Here is a 25,523-nt window from a genome sequence, read left to right as displayed (position 1 = left end):
TTGTTTCTGCAGAGATATTCTGCCATCGTTCTGTCTAGTATGATTATGCACTAGTGCCAGCAACAGTATACGATTAAAAAACTTTGCTGTTCTCTCGCATACGAATCTTAAGTTTCTGCCCCTTTTTTGACTTGCTAACCCGTGCCTTTTAACTAGCCTATGTAAAACGAAAATCCACAAAATATTACCTTACAGAGGCCCTTGCAGGAGTTAAGTGAGGGCCTGCGTGACCTAATTTGCATAATTGCGGTACGAGTCGTCGTGCTCGTGTGACAGAATAATTTGGACCTACGGATGGGGTCGGTCGACACCATTTGAATGGGCACAAATACGAGGAAAAGAAATAATGTGTCTAGATATCCATTTAGCTCTGAGTTTTCCTAAATTTGAAATCGTGTTATTTTTTTCTGCGTGAGTAAAACTATGATGTTTGTTGACTTTTCTACTTAAAAGCGAGACAATTAATTGAATTAACAAAACTTAATTAACAATCCTCCATTCGATTTTTCTCACGTGAAACTAAGAAAAATAATTATTTCCCGCCTCCTTTGAATCGGAAGTCTCGCTTGTGAATGAAATGGAAGCTTCTTGTTCATTCAAGTTTATAGTTAGAAGTGCTTGCTCGTACGACCGACAAGACAGTGGTAAATTATTTGAGGTGGTTCCCAACTTCTGCCTTACTTAAAGATGTACAGGATCATAAAAGTGCTTGGTGTTTTGCCGGAGTTAAGAACGAGAGTGAACTTAACCTTGCCCAAGCAGGTATTTTTTACATGAGTGGATAGGATATAAACGCCTTAACAATTTGTCTCTTCCACCGTTCTGAGCTTGGCGAAGGACCCAGAATACCTACAGAATTCCAAATGATTTGATCTCTCTAGAAATCGAGAGAGCTGTATAGGAAGTGGGAGGCACAACCGATAAGAAAGAAGATTTAGCTTTTGTGACTTTACAGTCCAAACAATGCATAAATTCCTGGAAAGCGCATTTACTGCGTTCAACAAATAATAAATAATAAAACTACTTATATAGCGCTTATCCAGTCCTGTTCTAAGCGCTTTACAAAAATATTAAAATATCACACGTTAAAATAATATTAAAAGTAAGTCTTAACTTAACTGATGTCTAAGATATAGGCGTTTGACATGGATAAGAAAAGAGATCATACATTAAAGTAATTTTTAAAAAGATGAGTCTTAAGTTTACGTTTAAAAATATTTAAATTGTCACAAGAACGAATGTCATCAGGTAGTTCCACAGTTCAGGAGCCGAAACAGCAAAAGCTCTATAGCCATAGGACTTGAGATTAATGTTGACAGGAGTCAGACGCAATGTTGAAGACGAACGGAGCGTTCTTGAAGTTAAATAACGGCGTATTAGGTCTTGAATGTAGACAGGAGACTGCTGGTGAAGAGCTTTATGGGTGAGCAGAATTATTTTGAATTTAATTCGCTCAGAAATTGGAAGCCAGTGTAGGTCGAACAAAACAGGGGTGATGCGGTCGAATTTACGAGAGCTGGTGATAAGTCGAGCTGCCGCATTCTGCACTGATTGGAGCTTTTGGATAGCGTATTTGGGGACACCGTATAAAATAGAGTTACAGTGATCCAACTTGGAGGTTACAAAGGCGTGGACTAGAGTCTCAGTGGTCTTAATGGATAGTAATTTCCTTATACGGGAAATGTTCCGAAGATGATAGAAGGCAGATTTACAGACAGATTTGACATGAGGGAGCATTGACATAGTATTATCGAAAACGACGCCGATATTTCTGGAAGATGAAGACGGCTGTATTATATCAGAACCAAAACGAAGTGGAGGTATAGACTGTTGAGGGTTGTGCTTTGAATAAAGGAAGAGAAGTTCAGTTTTGTCTTTGTTTAGCTTCAGCTTATTTAAGGCCATCCACTTATCTAGATCGTATAAGCAATTCTCGATTTTAGCAATGCTACTGGTTAATTCCAGATCATCGTTAACGGAAAAAGAAATGTACAACTGAGTATCATCGGCGTAGAAATGAAATTGCATGTCGTGAAAACGTAAAATGTCGGCAAGAGGAGCAGTGTAAAGTAGGTAAAGGATCGGCCCAAGAACGGAGCCTTGAGGTACTCCACACTTGAGCTCACGAGATTGCGATTTCCAGGACGAGTCCAGACCAGACCTCATCGATGAGCTAGATGAAACTTCTGCCTTACTGGTCTTAGACCGGGCAATGAAATATCTACCAAAGAAATTTAGGGAGAGCCAAACAGACTTGTTTGGTAAGAGAGATCTGCCATAGTATATCACGGTTGCGACGAGAAAGAGAAATGATGGCAAGATTAAGATTATGACATTTGTACACTTATTTGAGACGTGTGACCAGGACAGTTCTGCAGTTCTTGCCTTACTTAGCAACGTCTTTCGTCGACTGAAGGATGTCATGCCTCATTTACAATCCATTTATCTTAGACAAGACAACGCTGGGTATTACCACTGCGCTTTAACCCTGGTAAATCATCCATTTGAATTCAGGCCACGATATAGTCGGTATCTCAAATGCAGAAGGCAATAGAATCATTTGAAGGTGTCCCTGGAGTAAAAGCAGTGTCGTGCAGACCTCCTTTGTCTTCCATCAAAAAGCCAGTGAAATGGGATGTTGTGAGCTTTGTCAACAACGTTCAGAATGGCGAGGAAGGTGTGAGAGTATGGAGATCTGGCTACAAAATTGGAGGAGGCAAATTCATTCCTTGAAGCAAGTTCCATGTTCCTGACCAGGACGAAGTTCCAACACTTGAATGCAGTGCAGCAAGCGAAAACATAAAAGAGACGATCTGAGTTTGCTAAAACATCTCAAAAGCACCAAGACAGCACTGATGAAGGTATCGATGATTCAAGTGAAGAACTAAAATATTTTTTCTGCTCGGAAGAGGGTTACATGAAGTCCTATCAACGCCATTCGTCATTACAGAAGCTCTCGAATGTGGGAGACACAAGTATGTTCTTGAACATGAAACTCTTTATGACCGCGCCGTGCCAGGGTATGCCTCTAGACTGGAGAAGGGACCGAGTGCTGTGCCGCAACTGCTGGACACTGAATCCACCCGTCATCGTCTGTAGCTTCTCTTGAAATGGGATGGACCCGAAAGCAGAGTCGTTCTCGCAATACTCGTTTCACTGATAAGCAAAAGGACTACTTGATAGCCAAGTTTGAAACTGGAGAACAATGGAGGCAGATGCTGCAAGTGTCTCAAGATTAATGAGGTCTGAGAAAGGCGAAAACGGCGAGCAGCTATTTTACTGCTCTGAGTTTCTTACAAGCAGGCAAATTTCTAGTTTTTTTCTCGTCTGGCCTCAAAGCGAAGTCTCGACCATCAAGAGGTCAAAGACAAAGAGAGCAGAAAAGGAGAGCCAGCTACAAGCAATGAGTAAAAAGGTGATGTCTGAAATTTCTATTCAGCACGCACATCCAATCTTGTACAACGATTACAGCATTTGTGAACTAGTTAAGAATTCTAAGCTTTAAAACTTTTCAATCAAAGTGTTAAATGACATTTGTACTTCTTTCGGACTCGATAATTCCCAGGTCGACGTTAAGAGGAAGAAGCCGTATGTCGATATTCTAACAAGCCTTGTCATGGACTGCCAATGTTAGGGAAATGGGGAATGAATGACAATGTTTGATGGTCCCTGCAGCTGCCGTTAGTTGTGAATTTTTTGGTGTACAGTCCTGCTGACACAGTTTCGCAACTGTATTTTTACCGAATAAAGAAGCTGAAATTTGTTAGAAGCGCCGAAAAGGTTATTTGCTGTTAAGAGCAGTGATAAGACAAGCGACATTGAATCTTTCGCGGTTAATCAGTAAGTTTTGTAAATTTAATTTTCTTGCCTATACGTCACAAAGCGAACAGACATTGCGGTGATTAAAAATTGTTTTCACTTCAGCAGAAAAAATCAACTTGGGTAAAAATAAAGGCAAAATCAGAGCCAAATGGATATTTAGATTTGCTTTTTCTTTTTCACGTAATTGTGCTTATTTTAAAAAATGACCGTCGAGCGACCATAACTGCAATTATGCTAATTGGGTCATGCAAGCCCTCACTTAGTCCACTTAACTCTTGCAAAAACCTCCCTTTGAAAACTCTGTTGGTTTTTATCGAGTGCTAGTTAAAAGTCACGGGTAAGCACATAGAGAAAGTTAAACAATGGGCAGAAACTTAAGATTCGTATGCAAGAGAACAGCAAAGTTTTTAATCGTATACCGTTACTGGCACTGGTGCATAATCGTACTAGACAGAACGATGACGGAACATCTCTTCAGAAACAAACTTCAAATGATAAAAGGCAAAGTAATTAAACAAAACTGGTTATAGCTATGTCATTTGTCTCTGAAAAAGTTCTACTGTTCGATCCGAAGTCATTTCGAAGGCAGGAATGCTCCTTAACTCTTTGGTCACGCAATCAACATATTGCGTGATTTTATGTCTTTCGTGTGCTACTTTGTTTAGAGTTTCCTGCGTCGCGAGTAAACATTTGCCCAAAGAAAACTTTACGTCATTTTGAAGATCATTCCTTCAGAAAGTTACATACGTAATTTTTTGGAATTCTGAATTATGGCACATGGTGAACAAAGAGGTTTTCTTCACCGACATTGTTTTGTAACGGAAGAGAGCACAGTGCTTTTTCGGATTGCCAAAAGCTTCTAAGCAACCAATTCCTACATAACTCACATTTTACAGAATACAAAGAGTCTATGAAAGAACTCACGTTGGTAAGATTTCCCTAGACGTAATATCTTTGAAATGCGAAGCGAGCGAAAGTTTTCAATTTTCGACCTGTTATGACCCGATTCATCGATTCCAGAGGGTGAAAGCGAAAAGTTCGTTTTTCGCGAAAATTGAAATACATTTGAGGAAAAAAAATACACAGCCTTTATTGTCTTACTAGGGTCTACTTGTGTGCAAAAATTGAGACAATTTGAATTTTTGACCCTTGCCATAAAAATGTCGTTTTTGTTTGATTTTTGCACGGATGTCCTCTTAACTATCGCTGGTGACCAATTCCACATTTTTCTGGCATCTATTTTGTTTGCATATGCGAGCACATCTGTATGACTGGTTACAATGAGTTGTTCTAAGGAAAAAGTATTAAAATAGCTATAAATTTTTACTCAAAAGCAACATCAAGAAATTGCGTGGTAATTGACTACTCCTTTTGCCAGGCTGCAAGAGTTGTTAGTGAAAAACATCCTTTTCGTGTTGCACCACACATATTTGTAAGGGACTAAGAGAGATCCTATCACACCCTTGAAGCATTAAAATTGTTAAGATTGAGGTGGCAGGATTCAAATCCTATATCCCCACTCGCACATGTTCCGAAACACAGTTTCAAATGTTAATAGAAATCCCATTTAGATTATTATAAATCCCACTGTTTGAAAAAGAAAATGGTGGTATGGATGCAAATTGCGTTACGTTAATCTAATTTACTGCAACCATATCATCACCCAATCCGAAGTAATACATCAATCCCAAAACATTTTTAAAAAGTTTACCTTTATTATCAATTCACAGTTTTATAATTAACCAGAAATCTGATTTCAATCGTTACACGAAGGCGCGCCATAAAAGGAGAGGTGCCTTAGGTACCTCTGAATCATTTGTCAATCAACCGTCGTGGCATACAGAACTCCAAAACAGCCTGAGCTGCAGCCAATTCAAGGCACTGACCAGAGGCACATTTCTCGGTAAAAATTTCTGCGTTTTCATCACAATGGAAGAATTTTTCGAGGTTTGTATTACCTTCCTCCGATCGAAACCTTCTTCATTTGTGGCGGTAAATTTGAAATTCGAAATGATTCGCTTCGCCATCGCCTAAAATTGCCATGGCGTAATTTCATGTCTGTTCTTAGGTACTGGATGTAGATGACCGTTAGAATAAAAAAAAAAGATGAAGAAATGTTCAAGGCATTTCTTCAATAATGCGAAGGGGAAGTACTGTTAACCCAACGGAAGAAAAATAAAAGCAGAGCGACCATTGCAGGCGAAGTTCTGGAGCGTACGAGTGAACCGCCGCCAACCACTGATTCACTTGGACATGTCCAGGCATCGATGTCGCCAAATGAATCATCTCTACGGGCTTCCTCCACAAATGGTGCGATTTCTTTTTCTTTTTTTTAAATCTAAGTATAATATGATTACAACAATACTGAATGATCTTTAACCTGGAGAGCGTTGAACAAATGTGGGTTCTGAAAAGACCCTCTTTACCAGGCTAGAAAAGTCGAACTGGGGGACCACGTTAACGCAGTGCGGGAAAGGATGCCCAATTGTGTTATAAAAGATGTGAGGTCAAGATTTCCTAACCCTCCTGGTATTGCCTATATGGGGCATAAAAGGGAATAATAAAATTCTCATACAAATGCCCACCTCAAAGAGAGCCCAAGTACTCAATATTTTTCATGGTCCATTTTACACTGTCCACACAGCAAATTATAGTGACTTTCCTACAGGTAAGGAAAAGATATACAGTGCAAAGAAAAGTAACAGGAGGAAACAGAGAATGAGTCTGCTTGGAAATACCTTGTGTCAAACCTAATATTCATGTTTTCACTGCTTGGTACCAGCAGTTCTTAGAATTGGCCCTCTTTAATGACCTCACATATTAATACTGGACATTTGGGCTCCTAGTTGTAATTATCACAGAAACTGTGGTGCAATGGAAAAAAGAAGAGACATCATTTGTTTATATTAAAAAAGGTAGACTAGATAGTTTCTCTGAAATTAAATGTCTTTGAAGTAAGCACCCTGGTCTCTGCCAAGCGGTTTCGATGCCTGGTATGTTGGTACATCTGTAGAGACGATGCTTCTCGATTCACATTTTCATTCTGTAAGACAAATGAGTCAATGAGCAAGAGAAGGCAGTGAATCCAAAAAGTGCCAAAGTAATTGAGCAGAATTAACAACATAAGTTTCTTACCCAATCAAGAATGGCTAACTCCATGCACATGTTGTATGTGTCATTCCCATGATGAATCCGCTTTGCAGCATCAATGAGCATCACTGAATGGAGAGACTCAATCCAATATGTTTCCCTGCACTGAAGAAGGCAACAAATTATGGGTGATTTTTCTTTAACTGAAAAATGAATTTGTTCAACTCATTTATGGCCCTTACATCAACATCATTAATTTGGAAGAAGAGATAAACTTCTTCATGCAAAGAAACATAAACATACAGCATGCGTCAATTAATTACCCGCATATAGTCCGATGCATGCCTATAAATTGAAGTGCCCATAATGGCTTCCCTGCATGCAGCTACTACTTCAGGTTTAGTTAAAAGTTTTTTGCTCATCACAGAGCCATTCTGCTTGCACCGTGACTCCGCATGGCATCTGACATGATTTCCCTGAGTGATAAATACACCAAGTTATAGAAAAATAGATTAATAAATCAGTAGTAATAATTATAGTAAGTATAATGTCTCTTGTTCACCATTGTTAAAGAAATATGTGCAATCCTTGAGGTAATGATCATGTCATATCTTACTAGAATAACACAAAAAAAGGTACTTACAGAAATGAAAACAAAATACTATGTTCTTAATAAACAGTCTCTCAAATTACCTGGTAATGGTCAACTATATTCAACAGTGTACCCTGAAATTCTTCTTCATTGGGTGGACTGTTCTTCACGCAGAAGTACACAAGAGTCCTCGTACTTTTCACGGTAAAATATTCAGAATTATTATATTCCATTAAAGTCATCTGCAGGTAATTGTGGAGAGAATATAGCTTTTGATGACTCTCATAAGAGAGATATCTTACCTTTGTCTAACAATTCAAAAAACCACTTTGAGCCCTCATCCCTCTGGGCCCCTGAGGTAACTTCCTTTATTGCTTTAGTCACAGACTTTGCACCTGAAAATAAACAAAAAAATATTAATACCAATAAAATGCTAACTTTCAAGAAATATCCATAATCGTCAAGACAAAATGAGCCAAAAAATACAAGTGTGTACTGTGTACCATGCCAAGTGTCAAAGGAATTAAGCATTCCTTTTGACAAGATCCATGTTTTTAGCTGTAATACAAAGTCATATGCCACCTCTGCAACATGGAACCCTGAAAAAAGAATTACTTTAGCTGCATTATAAAAGATACTTCTGACCTCCATATTTGTATTACATATGCGATATGATATTATTGAGGATGCAAATTTATCATACCTTGTGTCTCAGAGAGATAAGTCAGCAGCTCTTTTGTCATAGGGACCTCACGGCTTACTGCTGAAGTTTCATTGGCCCTACTCCAGTTGACAACTGCCAACACCTTGTGTTGAACATACCAGAGGTTCAACATATCATACAAAGAGATCAAGTAGAAACCATCTTACCAGAAAAAAGGGCTGACACTGTTGTGTGTGCTGTTGATCGACTGGAATCATGCTTTGCATCTGTTATAACTCCCTGCAGGAAGAAATGGTAGAAATCAAAACATAAAAATGGTCACATTTCTCTACTCACAGATATTTTCAAGGTTTACAATCTGATATAAGATTTATATTTTTGTATGTGCTAGTGTACATAATATATTCCGAGTATGGCAGGTGTATAAGTATATGGCCAAAGACAAAATGAAATTAAAATGACAATTTGTACCTCTCCATTCACAGCATATGAAGGTTTACTCTTCACTTGTTCTTGAGCAGCCAACATCGACTCATTGGAGACCCTCTTCATGACTGTCAAGTAACTGAGCTTTTTCAAGACTGTTGAAGTGATTAAAAATAGAAGTATTTTAGAATTGAATCTGGTAAGGCACAAACCAAAGAAGGTACAGTTCAGTCAGTTTGAGCTATCTTGGTAGAACATTCATGATTTAGCAACCTCCACACTGCTGTTGACTGCCTTCTCCTTGCAAGGAGAAAGACTACATGATTTTCAGAGCATCTGCGCATGTGCATTGCTAACCTGTGTCAGAGGTCTTTTCTCCCTCTGACCCGATGTTGGCTGCTTGACAGAAACTTGTGTATTCTGTCTCTGTCAAGCCACAGGACAATACTCCATGAATCAATCTATGAAAGAGAGACAGAGAAGTGACCAGTTACAAAAAACAAAAACTGTAAAATACCGAGATAACAAATTTCTGTAAATTTCGAGCAAAAATAAAAGAGTGCTCACCTCAAATTTACATAGTACTTTGGAGGAGATCCTCCCATGACAGGGGAGGAGAGCCACTTGAAAGAATCTCCACCAACACATGAAATTGTCATCGACACTACACGACTCTGTCGATTGAAGACAAGTGACTCGCAATCGAAGGGTTTTCCACAATAACAACATGATGTCGTTAGCGTATTAGAGAGAAAAAAAAAACAGAGTTCGCAGAGATTCTTTACTGCAGAGATATATGGAGTCGTTCTCTACTAAAGATGCAGTGAGTTGCACTCTTTGTCAATTACGTTCTGCTTGTGGAGGAGAAATTGGAGAAAAAGGATCAGCAAAAGGCAAAGAAATACGCAAAGATGGAGTGGAAAAAGCTGAAAGAATTGAAAACCGTGCAGTTATGGATGGTCTAGAAAGAAGAGATGGGTTCGGACTTCCCGTTGATGAGAAGCTCAGTCGCTCGATGTCAGTCGTTTCCTCTCAAGTTTCTCCTCAAGAGCTAACAAAAGAGCTTCCATCAAATCTGCATTCTCTGTGCTTGTCGTCGCTTTTGTAAGATTCAACGAGCCTTTGGCCATCTTTATGCGGTCTTTGATGCCGAGAAGTCTGCTCTCCTGAGTTCGAGGAACTTCTATGTCGAACGAGAACTGAGGACCTCGATCCGTTGGACGCTTTTTCTTGGGTACAGATGCATTATTTCTCTCAGCCATAACGAATAAATTTCCCAATAAATATATCTTTCGAGTAGCGACAGCCAAGACTATTCCCCAAACTGAACTAGAGTTGTGAAATTCTGTCTCAAAATGGCACTTACTTGTGAAATCGTCCATACTTGAGAGGTCTTGTCACAGAATTGTCACAGATAATAATAGTCTGAGCATTGCGCATAGAATGAGTCACGAATCCGCTAGTTTCAATGGGAATGATCTGAAGGCTCGAAGAACCAGTTTGTATTAAGGGCTTGGGACACAAGCCGAAGGTACACGGCGCAAATTTTGAAAAGACAACTGTGCGAGTGTCCTGTCGACCGCAGATAGCGCTTTGAGCGGCCGAACGATAAATTAGTGCCAATTAATATCAAAATGAGCTCAATTATGGGAATTAGAGTCAACAAGACGTAATATCTTCTAATTGATTGACACAAAAAAACACTTAAAGTGTGTCTTCTATGCAGACCGTTTCACTCATGGTGGGAACGTTGGTCGCCATATTGGATGATTTTTGCATTTGAGCTGAAACAAAGGGGAGGAGTCAACCTATTTGTAACGCGCCTTCGTGTTAAAATTCACCTTTCACAAAGCCTTTCCCTAACGCAAGCAATCATCAGGAAAAAATAATCAATTCGGACTTTTTCCCATAAAATGAATGTTCAAAATTAACTTTCCCACCTCCCCCCTCCCACTTAGAGAACACACTGTTAGGTCAAAAAGAGATATTTTGTTTATTAAACTTGAATCATCTACAAACAGTATTATGTCAAAACTAAGGTTCTCTTCTTTGCGCAAGTTTAGGCTGTGTATTTTTTTTTTAATTAATTTCTTTGGGGCTGCCGATGTAATTTTAAAGAAAGGCACCATTCCCGCAGGCGAGCTGCAATTTTAAGCCAAATCCTCTGACTCTTCCCTTCCAGCCACTTAAGCGATAAATGATGACCGGTAACTAAGGTCTCGAAGGATTTGGCCGAAATTCCAAGGGTCTCCCTCAGTAGAAGAGGAGTCTGGAAAGAAGTCAAGAGTTAATTTCTATTCCTACAGATGTACTTTTCAAACCCTGTAAGTCTTAAAACTTCATGAGATGATTAATTTGCTTTATTGTCTTTCTTAATATCGTTTACGTAGGTATTCAGGAGACAATCAGATAGCAGAGCTACCTCGTGGAGTCTTCAGCTACAACACCAAGTTTATTGAACTGTAAATAAACAACATTTATTGCTTATCCCATGAGACTTATTTTTAAGAAGCTTATACAGACCCAGTCACACGTGTAAACTATAGCAATTGGTAATGTTGGGACTCAAATCCAATATCTCAGCTCACGTACTTACTAAACCTTGGTTTCAAATTTTAATTGCCCTTAAGTCCATGCGTTGCAGAGGGGCCAGTTTACAGCTCATAAAGACAGGATTCAAATCCTATATCCCAACTGGCATATTTGCCAAGACCCCGTTTCAAATTTTAATAGAAATCCCATCCCTGTTGTTATTAGTGGGAGTGGGATTCAGTTTATATTAAAATTTTGTTAATCCCACTAGCTTCAAAAAGGGTTCAGAGAGACGCAATTTACCGAAAGATGTAGAGTTCAAAATCAGCCAGTCGAAAAGAAATTTGAAGTTAACAAGAATAGCAAAATCAACAAATTCCAACCTCCTCCTTCCCACTCCCCCCTCCCACTTTAAGAACATACTGTTTGTTCGTAATATTCAGATCAAAATCGCACAAATCACATCGAGTATTTACCAAAACTCGGTTCTAAATTTTAATTGCCCACTGGCCCATGCGATCGGCTGCATTGAAAATCCGATTTCAATCGTTACTGATCCCATTTAAATTCACCTTTCATGGAGCCTTTCCCCCAACGTAAGAAATTATCAGAAAAAAATAATCAATTCGGACTTTTTTCATACAATAACTGCTCAAAATAAACATTCCCACCTCTCCCCTTCCACTTGAAGAACACATGGTCAGGTGAAACAGGGGATATTTTGTTTATTACACTTCAATCATTTACAAACAGAATAGTGTCAAAACAAAGGTTCTCTTCTTTGCGCAAGTTTAAGCTGTGTATTTGTAAAAAATTAATTTTTTTGGAGCTGCCGATGTAAAATTAATCCTTAGTTAAGCTGCAATTTTACCAATTGCAGAAAAGGGAGACTAAGAAAAATTCAGGCTCGGACGGGATTTGAACCCAGGCCTCCCAGATTATCACTACCAACTGAGCTACGGAAGTAAATGTCAACTCTTCCGCCCTTATGCCTATTTACTTTTATAGGACGCTTCATAGCCCCTAAATATTTGCTTCAGTTATATTCTGGTCATTGTCCTTCAAATGTTTTTTCTTAAGTGCGTATAGCAAAACATTTAGAAACATTTTATTGTCGAAACGAAGGCTCATTTTACTGCGCGACTTTTTGATATGATGTCTTTGTGATGAAATGAGTTTCTTTTGACTTGCGGATTAAAATCAAATAAATACATGATCCTCGCAGGTGAGCTGCAATTTTACCAATTGCAGAAAAGTTGACTAAAAAATAATTCAGGCTCGGACGGGATTCGAGATACTAATTGGGCGATGCTGCAAACTGAGCTACAAAGCCACACGTTATGACTGATGTAAATTTTGGAAGATACATCTTTTGTTGGAGAAAACTTATGTTCTTTGCAAAGAGGTAAATCAAATAGCGCCATGACAAACGCAGGTGAGCTGAAATTTTAGCAATTAAAGAACAGTCCGGAAAAAAGGAGAAAAAGGCTCGTTCCTTGACTTTAGGGGTTACCTCGCTCCAACTTGGGAGGAGTAGAAGAATCTAGAAGCAATTTTGCTTTTATTTTTTGTTTTTTTTTTTCAACGCTTTAGGTGTATTGAAAATTGTTTGAGTTTACCTATTTGCTACATTTTTTTCGGTTTGGTATACACAACAATTTTTAAATATTGTTGAGACTCCTTCCCAATTTTAGTTTATCCAACCAAATTAAAAAAAAAAAACAAAACCAAACAAAACAAAAGTAAAAAAAAACAACAACAAAAAAAGGTGAAATGAACGACGTGAAATTATGTCTTGTTTAGAATGCTCATAAAAAGTATTGGAAAAATTTGGCTTAAGATACGCCCTGAAATCTTTCTCATTTGAGCCTGTTGATTTCCGAGGGTAAAGGTCAGAATTCAGATTTCGAGATTTTGAAAACGACCAAAAAATGTAAGCCAGCATCTTGAGTAGGATTTGATTTCAAAATTTGTAGAAATCAACTACAGCGTTGCGTGAACATTGTGAAAGCGTGAATGAAAGCGATCTTCAAATTCAGGCCTGTACGGAATTTGAACCCATGACCTCTGCGATACCGGTGTAGTGCTCTACCAACTGAGCTAACAAGCCAACTGGGAGCTGGTTCAAATATATGACTTCCATATATTCACAACTGTTTATTCACCGCTTCACAGGTGTATTTGGGACCAACACATTGACCGGCTCCCAGTTGGCTTGTTAGCTCAGGTGGTAGAGCACTGCACCGGTATCGCAGAAGTCATGGGTTCAAATTCCGTACAGGCCTGAATTTTTTTCAGGCCTTCTTTTCACTACTACTTAAGTAGTGTTCATAACAGCTAAGATCGCTTTCATTCACGTCATTAACGGCAGTTCAAATATATGACTTCCATATATTCACAACCGTTTCTTGTGAAAACGCCAAGGAAAGAAAAGCCCATGTTGATAAAATTGCCCTATGGAGCTATGATCTGCGTTCTCAGTTTTACTTTTTACCCGCCAAAGTCGCTTGGTTATTTTGGAAACTAATGAAGCAAAAAAGTGAGAGATCAGAGATGTCTTAAACGTACTGTACGACAACTATACGTATCCTTTAGAACTTTTAATAATGAAAAGCCGATTGAGGTAGCCATATCTCGAGTAAGAACTTCGCGCCTTTTATGCTACCTCGTCTCTGGTGATATGATGTGCGTTTTATTTGCGGAGACCGATTTTTAGCTTTTATCACGAAAAGTATTAACTTGCGGTGTAAAATAATTCTATCCTTTAAAATAAAAAATAAAATAAAATTAAAAAAAAACAGCTTGGTTTAAAAAGAGTTAGTAGTCACCTCTTGTAAATCTGGTTGATATTTTGTGGTAATTCCATATTTGAGCAAAACACGATGAAAGATTGACACGCTCAGCGTGCTCTACTAGCTCCATGACTAAATAATTAGTTGAAAATGCATGCGGATGAAAGACTGCATGCGCGCAACACGAAAACTGCATGTCCTACACGCAGTTGCAAGTCTGACTCTGAGAAGCGTGTAAATTAAACGATTAGTGTAGCCAAGTTGAGTGAGAACTTTACATATCATTCTATCTTGTCTCCAAATTTGTCCCTTTTTTGGTTTGTTTCACTCTCATGCATTCGTTTTAGTCGTTAGTGTGACGTGCGTTCTCTCAGGGTAGACCGATATTTGAGCTTTTAGCGCAAAAACCAGTTGTCTAATAATTTGTTTGCTGAATTATTCAACCTGTAACCTATTAACTTTACACAGAAAAATGAAGTACAGTATACGGAAAATATGCCTCGTTCTTAAAGCCCTGAAGCAAAACAGCCCATTTTAAGCGTGGATGACTTGATTTATGTTGTGTTCTTCCAGCCATTTAGTCAAAACGGCGCTTAACGCAGAAACATTGGATGCAGCTTACGTAAAATATGCCTCGTTTTTAAAGCCATGAAGCAAAACGACTCATTTCAGGGACGGATCAGGTGAAACATATCGTGTTCTTCCACCCATTAAGGGAAACCGCGTTTTGCGCTGGCATTTGCAGTATGCGTGAAATATGTCTTTTTTGACAGCCCATGAAACGAAGTTGCCAGATGCTGAATTCGATAGAAGTAAAACCTGTTTTATAATTTCCTTTTCGAAGTGAACGAAGTTGGTAAACAGAAATATGAAATTACACAATGTCAGTCACAAGAGATCAGTCTCTCAAAGAGTATCGGCATTTTCCTGCATTTATTTTACTTTAATGACAATCGATGTGTCGTGAAGTTCGAGAATTAAAAAGTTGCCACCGAGTTACTCTTCCGAGTCAGCTGAGTGGAAGGTATTGCATGAAAAAGAAAAAAAAAAATTACAAAACTTCTTTTGCTTCATTTGGTCAATTTCACAGAATTCCGTCCATTCTAAGTACGCTACTATTCTGTTTCAAGTTGGGGATTTCCGATCTTAAAAATGTTAGAAGTAATTTCCTAACAATCGTCGTTCAGTCGACTATTTCTTTTATTCTCTCTCTACTACACAAGTTATTACAACGGGGACTAGCTCTTATCTCTCTAGGAAAGTGTGGGTCACTGCTTATAAAGGTGACACTTACGGAGCTGTCAATCTCTAACCTTCGTCATGCTTTTACACTTAACTAGCGAATCACGCTAAGCTACGCAGAGCGGAGTTCGCATACTAAGTAGATACCTTCGCGATGTTTACGCTTTACGAAATTTCTTTCTAACTTAAATCTCTTGGTCTTACGGTCAAGCTCGGGCAATACAAAAAACAAGATTGACAATAAAAATATTATAATAAACTTACTGACAGAATTAAAATCATACTTGAAAAGATATCTTAAGAGAGAATAGTCCTTGAAGGCTGTTGCATAACAGCAGAATAAACACAAAATTCGGAGAAGAAAGGGCGTACCCAAGGTACCGCCCCTAAAAGAGCTACGTGCTAGCCGTAGAAGTTCTCTGATCGCAAATTCAGTGCAGAAGATGAAAAGTACTACATGTTTACACCTTAAGTCACCTCTAAGAAAAAGAGGTGTCGAACGTGCTAAATTATAAATTAAAAACCATTTTCCTGATCGGGAATTCAACATGGATTTAGCCTAAAACGAGAGTGTTAAATGGGTAAAGTTTGGTTATTAGACCTTAAGAAAATGTCTATTTTAACAGGAATCGTACGAATAATTTTCACCCCAGAGATTATAAACTACAGAAACCGAAAAGGGGCAGTTCAAAAATATTTTGCGAATCCGAAAAAATATTAAGAATCGATATCTTTTATACAAATCGCTTGTGAAAAGTTTGTCAAATCGAGAAAACAATTTCAAATCCTGATCTAATTCATAGATCCACGAATAACTTTGATGGAAATCGAAAATAGTTTATAAAACAAGAATCTTTTCAAAATCCAGAAAATTTTTCAAAATCGCGTCAGTAGTTAGTACTTTGTCACGCTCTCTTTTAAATCTCAGTTTAACCCAATAAAAGAACACACACAACCCTTGGGTGCAGCTCGCTTCAAGCCCAGCGCTCCGAATAGACTACAGGGTACATGACGTATCATAAAAAAGTAATATATAAGTTTGAAAAAAAAAATACTAATACTTAGCTCCAAAGATCTAAATCACAAGCTAACTGACATGGGTGTCCTGGAACAACAGCTGGATGAAAAACCTCCCGTACATCCACTTGCACCTAAAAGGAAACCGCAGGCCAGCTTTACCCTATATACGACGGTCCCCCGGGCAAGACCAACTAAAAAGATAACAGAATAAATTAAAAAGCGTTACTCACGAGAAAACTAGATACCTAAAGCCTTAGAAAACGAAAAACGTCGTGAAGATAAAGAATCTTGCACATTCCCGTTCTTAGCCACTTCACTAACCCAGCGGCCATGACGCTTAAAAAGCCGGTCTGGCAAGCCAGCATTTACGGCAGGAGTGATGAGCCCCACATGTCATTTTCGATTTTAACATCGGATCGAACAAGCTTGGGAAGCTCATCAAATCTGCGAAAGGCAGCAAAAGCCAGCAAGCATATAACAACTGAACGAAAATTATACAGAGAGCTCATCGAGTCCGCCTTGCAGGCAACTAACTGTTCTAACTAAAAGGCTGTGATAGGCTCCTTCTTGGCTGTGTGACGCGCCAGCAAACGCTGCGTACCGGCAAGAATATTCTTCAAAAGGGATGTTCAGCAGGTGATGGCTCGCCACCTAACTGGTTAAACCAGGCAATGCTATGACCTGCTGAATCCAGGAGAGAAGCTGTCTTCGTTTCAGTCAATAAATGACGCAAATACATGGAAAAATGAAACGGAGATGCAGGAAAAGCTATCAGGCCATGTTCTCGGGTCTAAGGCTTCCATTTGTTGCAAAAAGAGAAACACTGAAATGAAGCACTGGGTTCTCTACTAACCAATGCAACATCCGGGAGAATGCCCAAAGAAACATAAGATACCGATGAGAGCACATTTTCCTGCTATTACCAAGTCAAACGCAGGGAAATACTAATACAGCATTATTATTATTATTATTATTATTATTATTATTATTATTATTATAACTGTACCAAGTGCACGGCGATGTTCTGCCACGAATGTGGAAAATAATTTACCGTTGATGTGGAAAATGAAAGGGATCAGCAGAAAAATGTGTGGCACAGTTCGTCAGATGAGAGATTTGCCATTGAACATTGCTTTGAAAGAGGATTTCGTTATGATACTATTGTTCAATTTTAGACAAAAACTATGGTATTTCTATGAACTCGAGGACTCTAAAGAGAGGGCTGCGTGAGTATGGGTTGAGAAGAAGAAATGAGTTCCATTCAGAGCACGAAGTTTGAGAGATGATTAAACATGAAACCGAAGGCCCTTCATCACTTTCTAGATATCGTGCGATATGGAACTAGCTACAGTGTTGCTGTCCCTCGAGACATGGTCATGGTTTACAAGAGCTTGATTTACAGGCATCTATCCTTCGAAAGGCCAGGAAGCCTTTGTGTCGATCATTCACCTCGCGAGGTCCAAACGCAGCTTGGCATGTTGACAGATACGACAAACTGAAACCTTACGGCTTACCTATACATGGCTCTGTTGAGGAATTTTCCAGGAGAATATTGTGGCTCAAATATGTAAAAGTAACAATTATCCCGTAATTCAGGCCCGTTTTTCCTCAATGCAGTGGAAAAAAGAAGACTGCAACCAATGTTGGCGCAAACAGATTATGGCCTGGCTGCCTTAGAGTGCCTTTTTTCCGGTGAAACGGTTGCATATCGTTGTCCATTTTCACATGCCAATCAGCATGTCACATAGTGAAAGGGGATTCACTGCGTGGGTCATAGATTTTCTAAGGCACTCGTGATTGAAGGAAAGCTTACTTTAGGTAACCACTTGTACATGGATGGGTCTGGTTTGTGTTTTCCAACATTCTGCAATTTGAACTTGATAAAGTGAAACATGAATGGAACAGCCATTTCATAAGACAGCCCAGGCATTGCACAGTGCCTGGTATTCCAGATGAACTTTACTACTTGCCTCACACTCATGGATTTGATCATTGTAGATTAACTTTATCCGCAGATGACAAAGAGAATATGCTCGATTGGAGAGAAGTTTATAACGAGGCAGAAATTGCTAAGGAGATTGATGATGAGTTCCACGATTTCGCCTCATATAAGGTAATCCGGATTCCAGAATCTAGTATTTTTTGCTTGTGGAATCCGGTCTACAGGGCTTTGAAATCCAGAATCCAGATTTTGGAGTGAAGAATCCCGCTAAAGAATGAATCAAGTCAAGAAACAATTTACTCCTTTTTGCATTCATTCTCATCTGTGATTAAAGTTTGGCTATTGAAGGCCTCAGCATGTCACAAAGGGGTAAGAGAGCCTTGTTGGTTTCAGACATACTTGATATTTCCTCATCTGATATATCTGGAATTTCAATGGCTGGAGAGGTTTCCATAAACCACAGAAATGAAACCTTTGCGCATTTTCAGCGCATAAATCAGCATGTACCGCAATTTCATCACCAAAGAAGAGGCCATAGCAGGTTGGACACTGTTTTCCTGTTATTATTGTTGACCATGCGCTCATCTAGTTATGTGGAAATATTAATAGCATTGAATGTAACTTGCAGTTTGGTGATCGATGAACAGGTTTCAGAGGGAGAAACGTGAAAGTCACCTGCATGTGAAGGGTGGGCAATATCAAACACTGATCGATTAAATATGCTGTCATCGTCTGAGGGTATGTCGATTAAAGGCTTTTCCTATACGAAGTCCGCGATCATTCATCTCCCCGTCTGCCTTGAAGTCTGCTTCTTTACAAACGCACAGATCAACATTAACACGGTTTTGGTAGTTCCTGCTTGTATCTAGCAAGTGTGAAGTTATTATGACTGCATTGCATTTTGTCTACCACCTTCTGATCTGGGTATAATGGAATGTAATTCTCCTCTACATGGAAAATTGATCACGATCGGAGTGCTTCTTAACAGCATCCTTGCATAGTTTTGCGGCCCCCTCGTCTTTCCTAACTTTTAAAGCCTCTTTACTTCCCATCTGTATAACCAGTTTGCAGTCTTCATCTTCGCTTATCATGCCTTGATCTATCACAACCCTATTGTCTACAGTCTTTTTTGAATCCGCTGTTGTGTTTTTGCCTTTCCATTTCAATCCATTGTGCGGCTTGCCAAAGCCTCTTCGTTCTTCACTTTTACTTGTAGTGTACTGCGATATGACATCGTTGGCAAAGCCTTTTCTCCCTCTTCACTTCTTCTTTCAGTTAATGGTGTTAATGTTATTTGTGCCCACGGCCGAGAAAAAATGTCTCGTGACAAAACATTTTTCTCGATTTGCGAAATTTTGGGACTAAGGAAAGATTCTTGGGTTGTAGACTACTTTCGACTTTCGTGAAATTTATTTGTGGATTTATGAATTAAACCAGGATTTGAAATTGCATTTTCGATTTGACAAACTTTTAAAAGCGATTTGTCTATGAGATATTGATTCTGAATTTTTTTTCGGATTTGCACAATATTATTTTTTAGATTGTCCCTTTTCGGCTTCCGTAATAAACTGTGTATAGTATTTCGTCTTCACGCTATATCAGTTTGAATGAAAACGCTAATTTTCCTGATATAATATCTTAAGGTTGCCGTATCTTGTTCTTTAACTGTGGTTATTTATTAAACTGATGATTAATAAACACTTGTTTCGTAGATGGCTAAGCAAAAACAAGATTAAGAAGTTGCGTGCTGATTTATTTACTCCATTAGAGAAGCTGAAGATTCTGTAAGTCAGGAAGCTTGTATATCGATCTTCTTTAACTTGACAGGATTTTAACTTTTCCTTCAAATTTTTCCAAGCAAGCTTTTTTTTTCATATCTTTGGTCCCCAGGGAGTTAAGTGCTCTTTTATCCTTGCAATCTGGTCGGCTCTACCATTTTTTTTCCCAGCTTCTGGGAAATTTTATGAAAAAAATAAAGCAAACATACCCCAAAAAAGTGAAAACAACTGACTGAAAGTCTGGCGTCCAAAAACAGATACGAAAGTATGAACCGGAGCCCCAGAGTAACGGCCTTCTCGAGGAGTTTGACGCAACATTTCGTAAGAAAGACAGAAGGAGATTACAAGAATGATAACTTTCGCGTAATGATTACTGCTGTCGACGAATACCCAACAGGGAAAAATAGAAACGCGAAATTATTCTTGAGAGAGGTTTTAAAAATTTAAAGCAAGTTCTTGGGGCAAGAACTCGACAACTCTGGCAACAAGAAAATGAAAGACAACTTTTGCAACTTTTTACAAACCAGCTCATAACTGGATCAATAAGATGTTTTTTCAGAATAAAAATCCTGTATTTGATCGACTGAATTCTGTGATTCCAAAATAGCTATAATAAAGTGGCAATTGAAATTCGTTACATGTACGTGCAATTTTGGTTGAGATTGAAGGAAGAAAGTTGGGATTGAACTGATTGACAGGAAAGTCGCGGGAGCACAAGAAAAAAGATACTGGAGAAAGTGAAAGAATGAAAACACGCAACGAAGCAAAAAAAAAAAGTATTGAAGAGTACAAAACTAGGCCCTGAAAATAAAAATCGCGACGGTTCGTTAGAAGTAAGCGGAAGATTACGAGCGTGGCAGCCTTCGTGTACTGGTTACTGCAATTAAGCTATACCTAACCGAGAAAGTAAGCAAACGTTCGATGTGTTACAACAGAAAGTTTAGAAGTTCGAAGCAACTTCCTGGAGAAACACCCGAACGCGCCGGCAGCAACGTGAAGGCAAGCGGCCGAGCAGCTGCTTAGTCTCTAAGGCACTCTTTGCCTTTAACGACCATTACTCCTTCAAGATGTTTGAACAAATTTGAACGGAACCTGGAGAACCATTTATTTTTGGCTAGCCTTTGAAACATTTACTCGTGTTGATTAATCCCAAATTGCACTCGAAATCATGTGATAAGCTAATCCACTTATTTAGATCACTATTTTATATAAACATGTAAAGATTATGACAAGGAAACGGCACATAGAAAATGTAAATCCAAGAGAGGAATATATCAAATTGCTTAACAGCAACAGATCACCAGACAAAAGACTTTAAATTCAAATCCAGAAAAAATCTTCTTATAGGGACTTGGGTAACAACCAGATAGAGGAGCTACCGCCAGGAGTCTTCAATAAAAACACCGAGTTGACTAGGCTGTAAGTAATACATTCATAGGTCCATATTCGATACCATCGATTTTATTTATTGTAACTGATAGTATCTATCACTACACGTTTTGATACATTTATAAGCAGCTAGCTTTTTAATTAGCTGCGTCAGTCAGAGAATAGTAACTTGCAACAGTATATTGAGAGAGAAACCTTTCCCTGCCAGGGTTATGCGTCAAACCTTAAAATGAGACAAAAAAATTAAATGAAACAAAAAAAATATTTAACTTGTAAGACAGTGCTCGAGCTTATAGAGGGTGAAGTCAACCATGAGAAGGGATTTTTCTGTGGATGGACAGAGTTAACAAAAGTAAATATACTCATTGAAGAATTTTTTCAGTTTCATTGTCGGTGCTCCTTGTTATGTAAATCCCATTTCTAATCCCCCCCTCCCCTTCCTCTGATTAACGTGTTTTATTTTAATGCGCGTAGCTAGTATGCAACCTTTTGCAAATGTAGAGAAGAGTTCTTGGTTCTCGTAAGCTGGTTCCTTCTTAGACCAGTGCCTCAGTCTAAGAGAACGGGATTTAAATACCTCCCCATTTAATGGTAAGACAAAGTTTTCAACACGCATAGGTTTTTAGAAGGTAACAAGATCAAGAAGTTCCCTGACGATTTGTTTTCCCAATCAGTGAAGCTGAAGTAGCTGTAAGTGAAAGTGGTCCTCTATATCAACTATTGACAAGTGGCACAACATACATTTTAATGCAAATAATGCATATTCCATTTTCATCAAGCAGATCCTTGAACCCTAAATATCTGCGTAGCATATAAACCGATTGCAAACGCCCACAATCAGTGACTGATTGAAAAGATGAATGACTAAATCTTAGGAGAGACAAGAAGCCATCAGGTGCTCCAAAGGCCAAGCCAAATGTGTTATGCAGTAAGATCTAAACAAGGGTGGTATTGAATTCGAATGAACTGAACTAGAACAATTTTCGAGTTCACTGAGTACTTGTTAATTCCTAAATTATAAGCTTTAGACAGGCAATCGGTTCAAATAATTTTATTTCAACTGATTCAAATTAGGGTAATTGTAGCACTTTTTTTTAACTCTTCTGCTCATACAGACAACTCAACAACAACAACCTGGAAAAGATACAGAAGGGATTGTTTGACGGTTTAACAGCATTGACGCGCCTGTGAGTTTAGGAAAGGAAACTTTAATACAAAAAAAATAGTAGCTAAAATTATTTTTTAAAACAAGCGGAACCTCTGCAATGAAGGTGGAGAATTATGTGTTTTTGGGTTAGGAGGGAAAGCATGAAAACGTATTGCTAAAGATGGCCATACGCTACGGTGAAGGCTTCTTTCATAATGGCGGGCGTGATTCTGACTCATTTGAATTATGCAAATAAGCCATCCTGGCTCCAATTTTGATCAAAACTTCTATTGATAGTGAACTTGTGGCGAAGGTCAGAAAGGCTCATTTGCATTTATATGCATTGTTATTGGATGAATGAGCGAGTTAATGCGCAAGGTGGTTGCTCCAAACACTAAATCAATTAATAACAGCAGTGTTGCACAAACGAAACACCATAGGAAAACGAGGTTGCCAGCTTCAAAATTATTGAAAGCTATCAAAAATCAACTTAAAAAAAAGGTCAAGATGTTGATCAGTATTATGTAATACTAATATAAGTATTAGAAAAACACCCAAATTAGACGATGCAATTACAAATTTAACTAAATAAAAAGGATTGTCGCATTATTCCAACTTTTATTCAGATGGCTGCAAGACAACAGAATTGAAACGCCGCACAAACAAGTTTTCAAAGATTTGACTGAACTGAACGACCTGTGAGTTTAGTCAATACAATGTGTTTATAAAAGTGTTGGCTCTTTATCAATTTTCTGTTCCTTATTCAGAGATGATAAAAGAGGCCAAGTGACCATGTCACAATCAATTGCAACATGGCAATCCTAAGACAATTGTACATCATAAAAGGCAGGTTTACCGAAAGCTTATAACGTCGAAATTAGGTTGCACTACTCTACTTCATTTCCCTCCCATCAGTTAGTGTTACTTGAGTAAAGGGCATGAAAACTATCCACAGTAGCTTTGTGCACTTTCATCATAATTATAATGTTACAGCAACACAGCATGCTACAAGTGCCCGTGAAACGCAGCGAAAGAATTCAGAGTGTTTTCCCACTGTTTCACTTTTTGTGGGATTTACATTTCGGATGGCGTTATTTTTTTTTGAAAGACTAATGCATTTTACCTTGAAACTTTCAGGGATCTGTCTAATAATGAAATTGAGGATCTCCCTCAAGAAATCTTCAGCAATCTGGCAAATATCAAAATACTGTAAGTCAAAAAGAAAAACAAATAAAAGAGAATTAAAAGCATGACGAGAAAAGAAATTTTCTCTCTAAAATTTGTCGAGCGGCAAAACTTTCCGCGTTTCTGTCTGAATTTCAACGCACATACACAAAAATAGAGGTTTTGAACCTAAAATCGAGTTTTCATTAAATGTTATCACTCCAAATGTCCTTCGAATTGATCTAATTAAAACCGTTCATTAAAACGAGTCTCACTGAATGAACGCAAAACACGCATATTTATATTACACAGATATGTAAGCATATCGTTATTTGGATCTCATCGGTTGCCACCATTATCTACAGGAAACCAGTTCTGCTTTGCAGTTAAAGGTAGTGTGCGTTTAACTGTTGCAGGCTTTTATCAAACAACCAACTAAGAGATTTACCGCCAACGGTATTTGCTAACCTAACCAAGCTAAAGACAATGTGAGTAGTGAAAAATGGTTTGAATGACTGAATAATTGTAAGGGAGGATTATCCTCTCTCGTTAATTAATAGTCGATTGATCGATTGATGGAATGATGAATTTTTGGGATAAAAAAAAAAAAAAGAAAACGAAAACATTTGCAGCACATCTCAAAAGATACCCAATGTAAAGTACGAAGGTGCAGTTGTTTAGGGGGACTTTCTAAGAATTGCTTTTGAATTCGATAATTCTGGAACTATTGAGGTCAAAGACAGATTCATTCAGTTGATTTAATAAATTGCCAAAATAAATCGAAGATTGCTCTCGTTTTACTTTATTCCCTATCTGATCAATCTAAAAACCTGTGCCACCCTATCAACCAATCGGGCACCAAACTAAAATCCAAACGTCACTTGATAACTCGCATTTTCTGGCGCGTGAGGCTTTGTGCTTGAATTGTTTGTACTTTTAATGTACACTGGTTCCTTAGCCTCCCTTTGCTTTGATTGGTTATTGTGATTACTTCGGCTCTTGCTTTTGGACACTCACTCAAAAGGTACTCTAAGTACCGACCACTGATATAACATTCAACGTTTAAATTAAAAGAAAACTGGCCAAGAACATATCCGTGATTTGCAATTCAACAGAAAAATTGAAAAGAATGAGATAAAGGAGCTGCATCCTCAACAGTTACGGGGACTGGTAAAGCTGTTTGACCTGTGAGTAGTTCGTTAACATTTATGTATTCCACAAGTTTTGAATCTAGGCATCTATCAAAAGTAAAAATATATTATCGTGCAGGTAACATATTTTGGCCTGACTGCTGAATTTGTTCATTACTGCAAGCGGAATAATGTCTACTCCGATCCACCTTTTCATGTTTTTAAGACATCCTTTCATTTCGTGGAATTTCTGATTTTAAGTCATGATGAGGGTCTATGTAGGACCTTTTTTCTTGATGCTAACGATACATCACGCGAGTGGCTTTTCAGTACCAAGTTTATTTTGTTATACATCCTTGGAAATTTTGCAGTTCATGCCTGACGATACGCCTTAAAAGAAATCTCCTGATTCCCAGCCCATCAATTATCTTTCTCCAAAAGTTTCTCGTAATAATATTGCAAGACGTTAGTGAGTATTCTCATGATCCCTTTGATTCCTATGAAAAGGATTACAAATGCCCCGTTCTTTTATCCGTTATGTCCAACATTCATTTCATTTGTTTCCTTTCTTCACTAGCTATCTATCGGGGAACAAACTCAGATACTTCCCACAAGGAATTTTTAAATGCTTAAAAGAGCTTTTGATTATGTAAGTAGACTATGAAATTCTTCAAATGAGTAATAAGCTTTGAAATAACCTTAACGATCATGACATTTGAATGCATTTAATTTCACCTTTAAATGATTATTTACACATTAATGTCGAAATATTTTACCTTCCCTGTTACTCTAT

The 25,523-nt window shown here is 38.3% G+C and overlaps 3 protein-coding genes and 1 pseudogene across 10 annotated transcripts in view; 1 reads left to right on the top strand and 3 right to left on the bottom strand.

Annotated features, from left to right (window-relative positions):
• Positions 1 to 6,433: 6,433 nt before the first annotated feature.
• Positions 6,434 to 25,523, bottom strand: part of LOC149050902 (uncharacterized) — a 182,267-nt gene continuing 163,177 nt past the window's right edge. For 6 of the 8 annotated variants that reach the window (XM_089197937.1, XM_089197938.1, XM_089197942.1 and 3 more), the window contains 3 exons: positions 7,236 to 7,388; positions 6,958 to 7,077; positions 6,434 to 6,865 (listed from right to left, as the gene is read on the bottom strand). In XM_089197937.1, the coding sequence (XP_089054063.1) occupies positions 6,743 to 6,865; positions 6,958 to 7,077; positions 7,236 to 7,388 (396 nt within the window). In that variant the 3' untranslated portion in view covers positions 6,434 to 6,742. The remainder of the gene's footprint in view (positions 6,866 to 6,957; positions 7,078 to 7,235; positions 7,389 to 25,523) is intronic. The other 2 variants (XR_016184118.1, XR_016184119.1) reach the window with 1 other exon arrangement.
• On the bottom strand, positions 8,556 to 9,992 carry LOC149050917 (uncharacterized). Its single transcript, XM_089197791.1, has 3 exons — positions 9,162 to 9,992; positions 8,952 to 9,055; positions 8,556 to 8,749 (listed from the first exon to the last, which is right to left on the bottom strand). Exons 1-3 carry the CDS (start codon positions 9,251 to 9,253, stop codon positions 8,556 to 8,558), a joined length of 390 nt encoding a protein of 129 aa, XP_089053917.1. The 5' UTR covers positions 9,254 to 9,992.
• Positions 16,418 to 18,089, bottom strand: LOC149050916 (uncharacterized; annotated as a pseudogene).
• Positions 18,210 to 25,428, top strand: LOC149050915 (uncharacterized). Its single transcript, XM_089197790.1, has 8 exons — positions 18,210 to 18,293; positions 22,165 to 22,217; positions 22,405 to 22,476; positions 23,033 to 23,134; positions 23,574 to 23,645; positions 24,017 to 24,088; positions 24,716 to 24,787; positions 25,308 to 25,428. The coding sequence occupies exons 1-8, from the start codon at positions 18,210 to 18,212 to the stop codon at positions 25,381 to 25,383; spliced, it is 603 nt and encodes a 200-aa protein (XP_089053916.1). The 3' UTR covers positions 25,384 to 25,428.

The sequence above is a fragment of the Pocillopora damicornis genome, chromosome 2 (assembly GCF_964200805.1).
Source record: "Pocillopora damicornis chromosome 2, jaPocDami1.2, whole genome shotgun sequence".
Taxonomy (NCBI): Eukaryota; Metazoa; Cnidaria; class Anthozoa; order Scleractinia; family Pocilloporidae; genus Pocillopora; species Pocillopora damicornis.
Note: the sequence above shows the minus strand (reverse complement) of the source record. Positions and strands in the feature narration are given on the sequence as shown.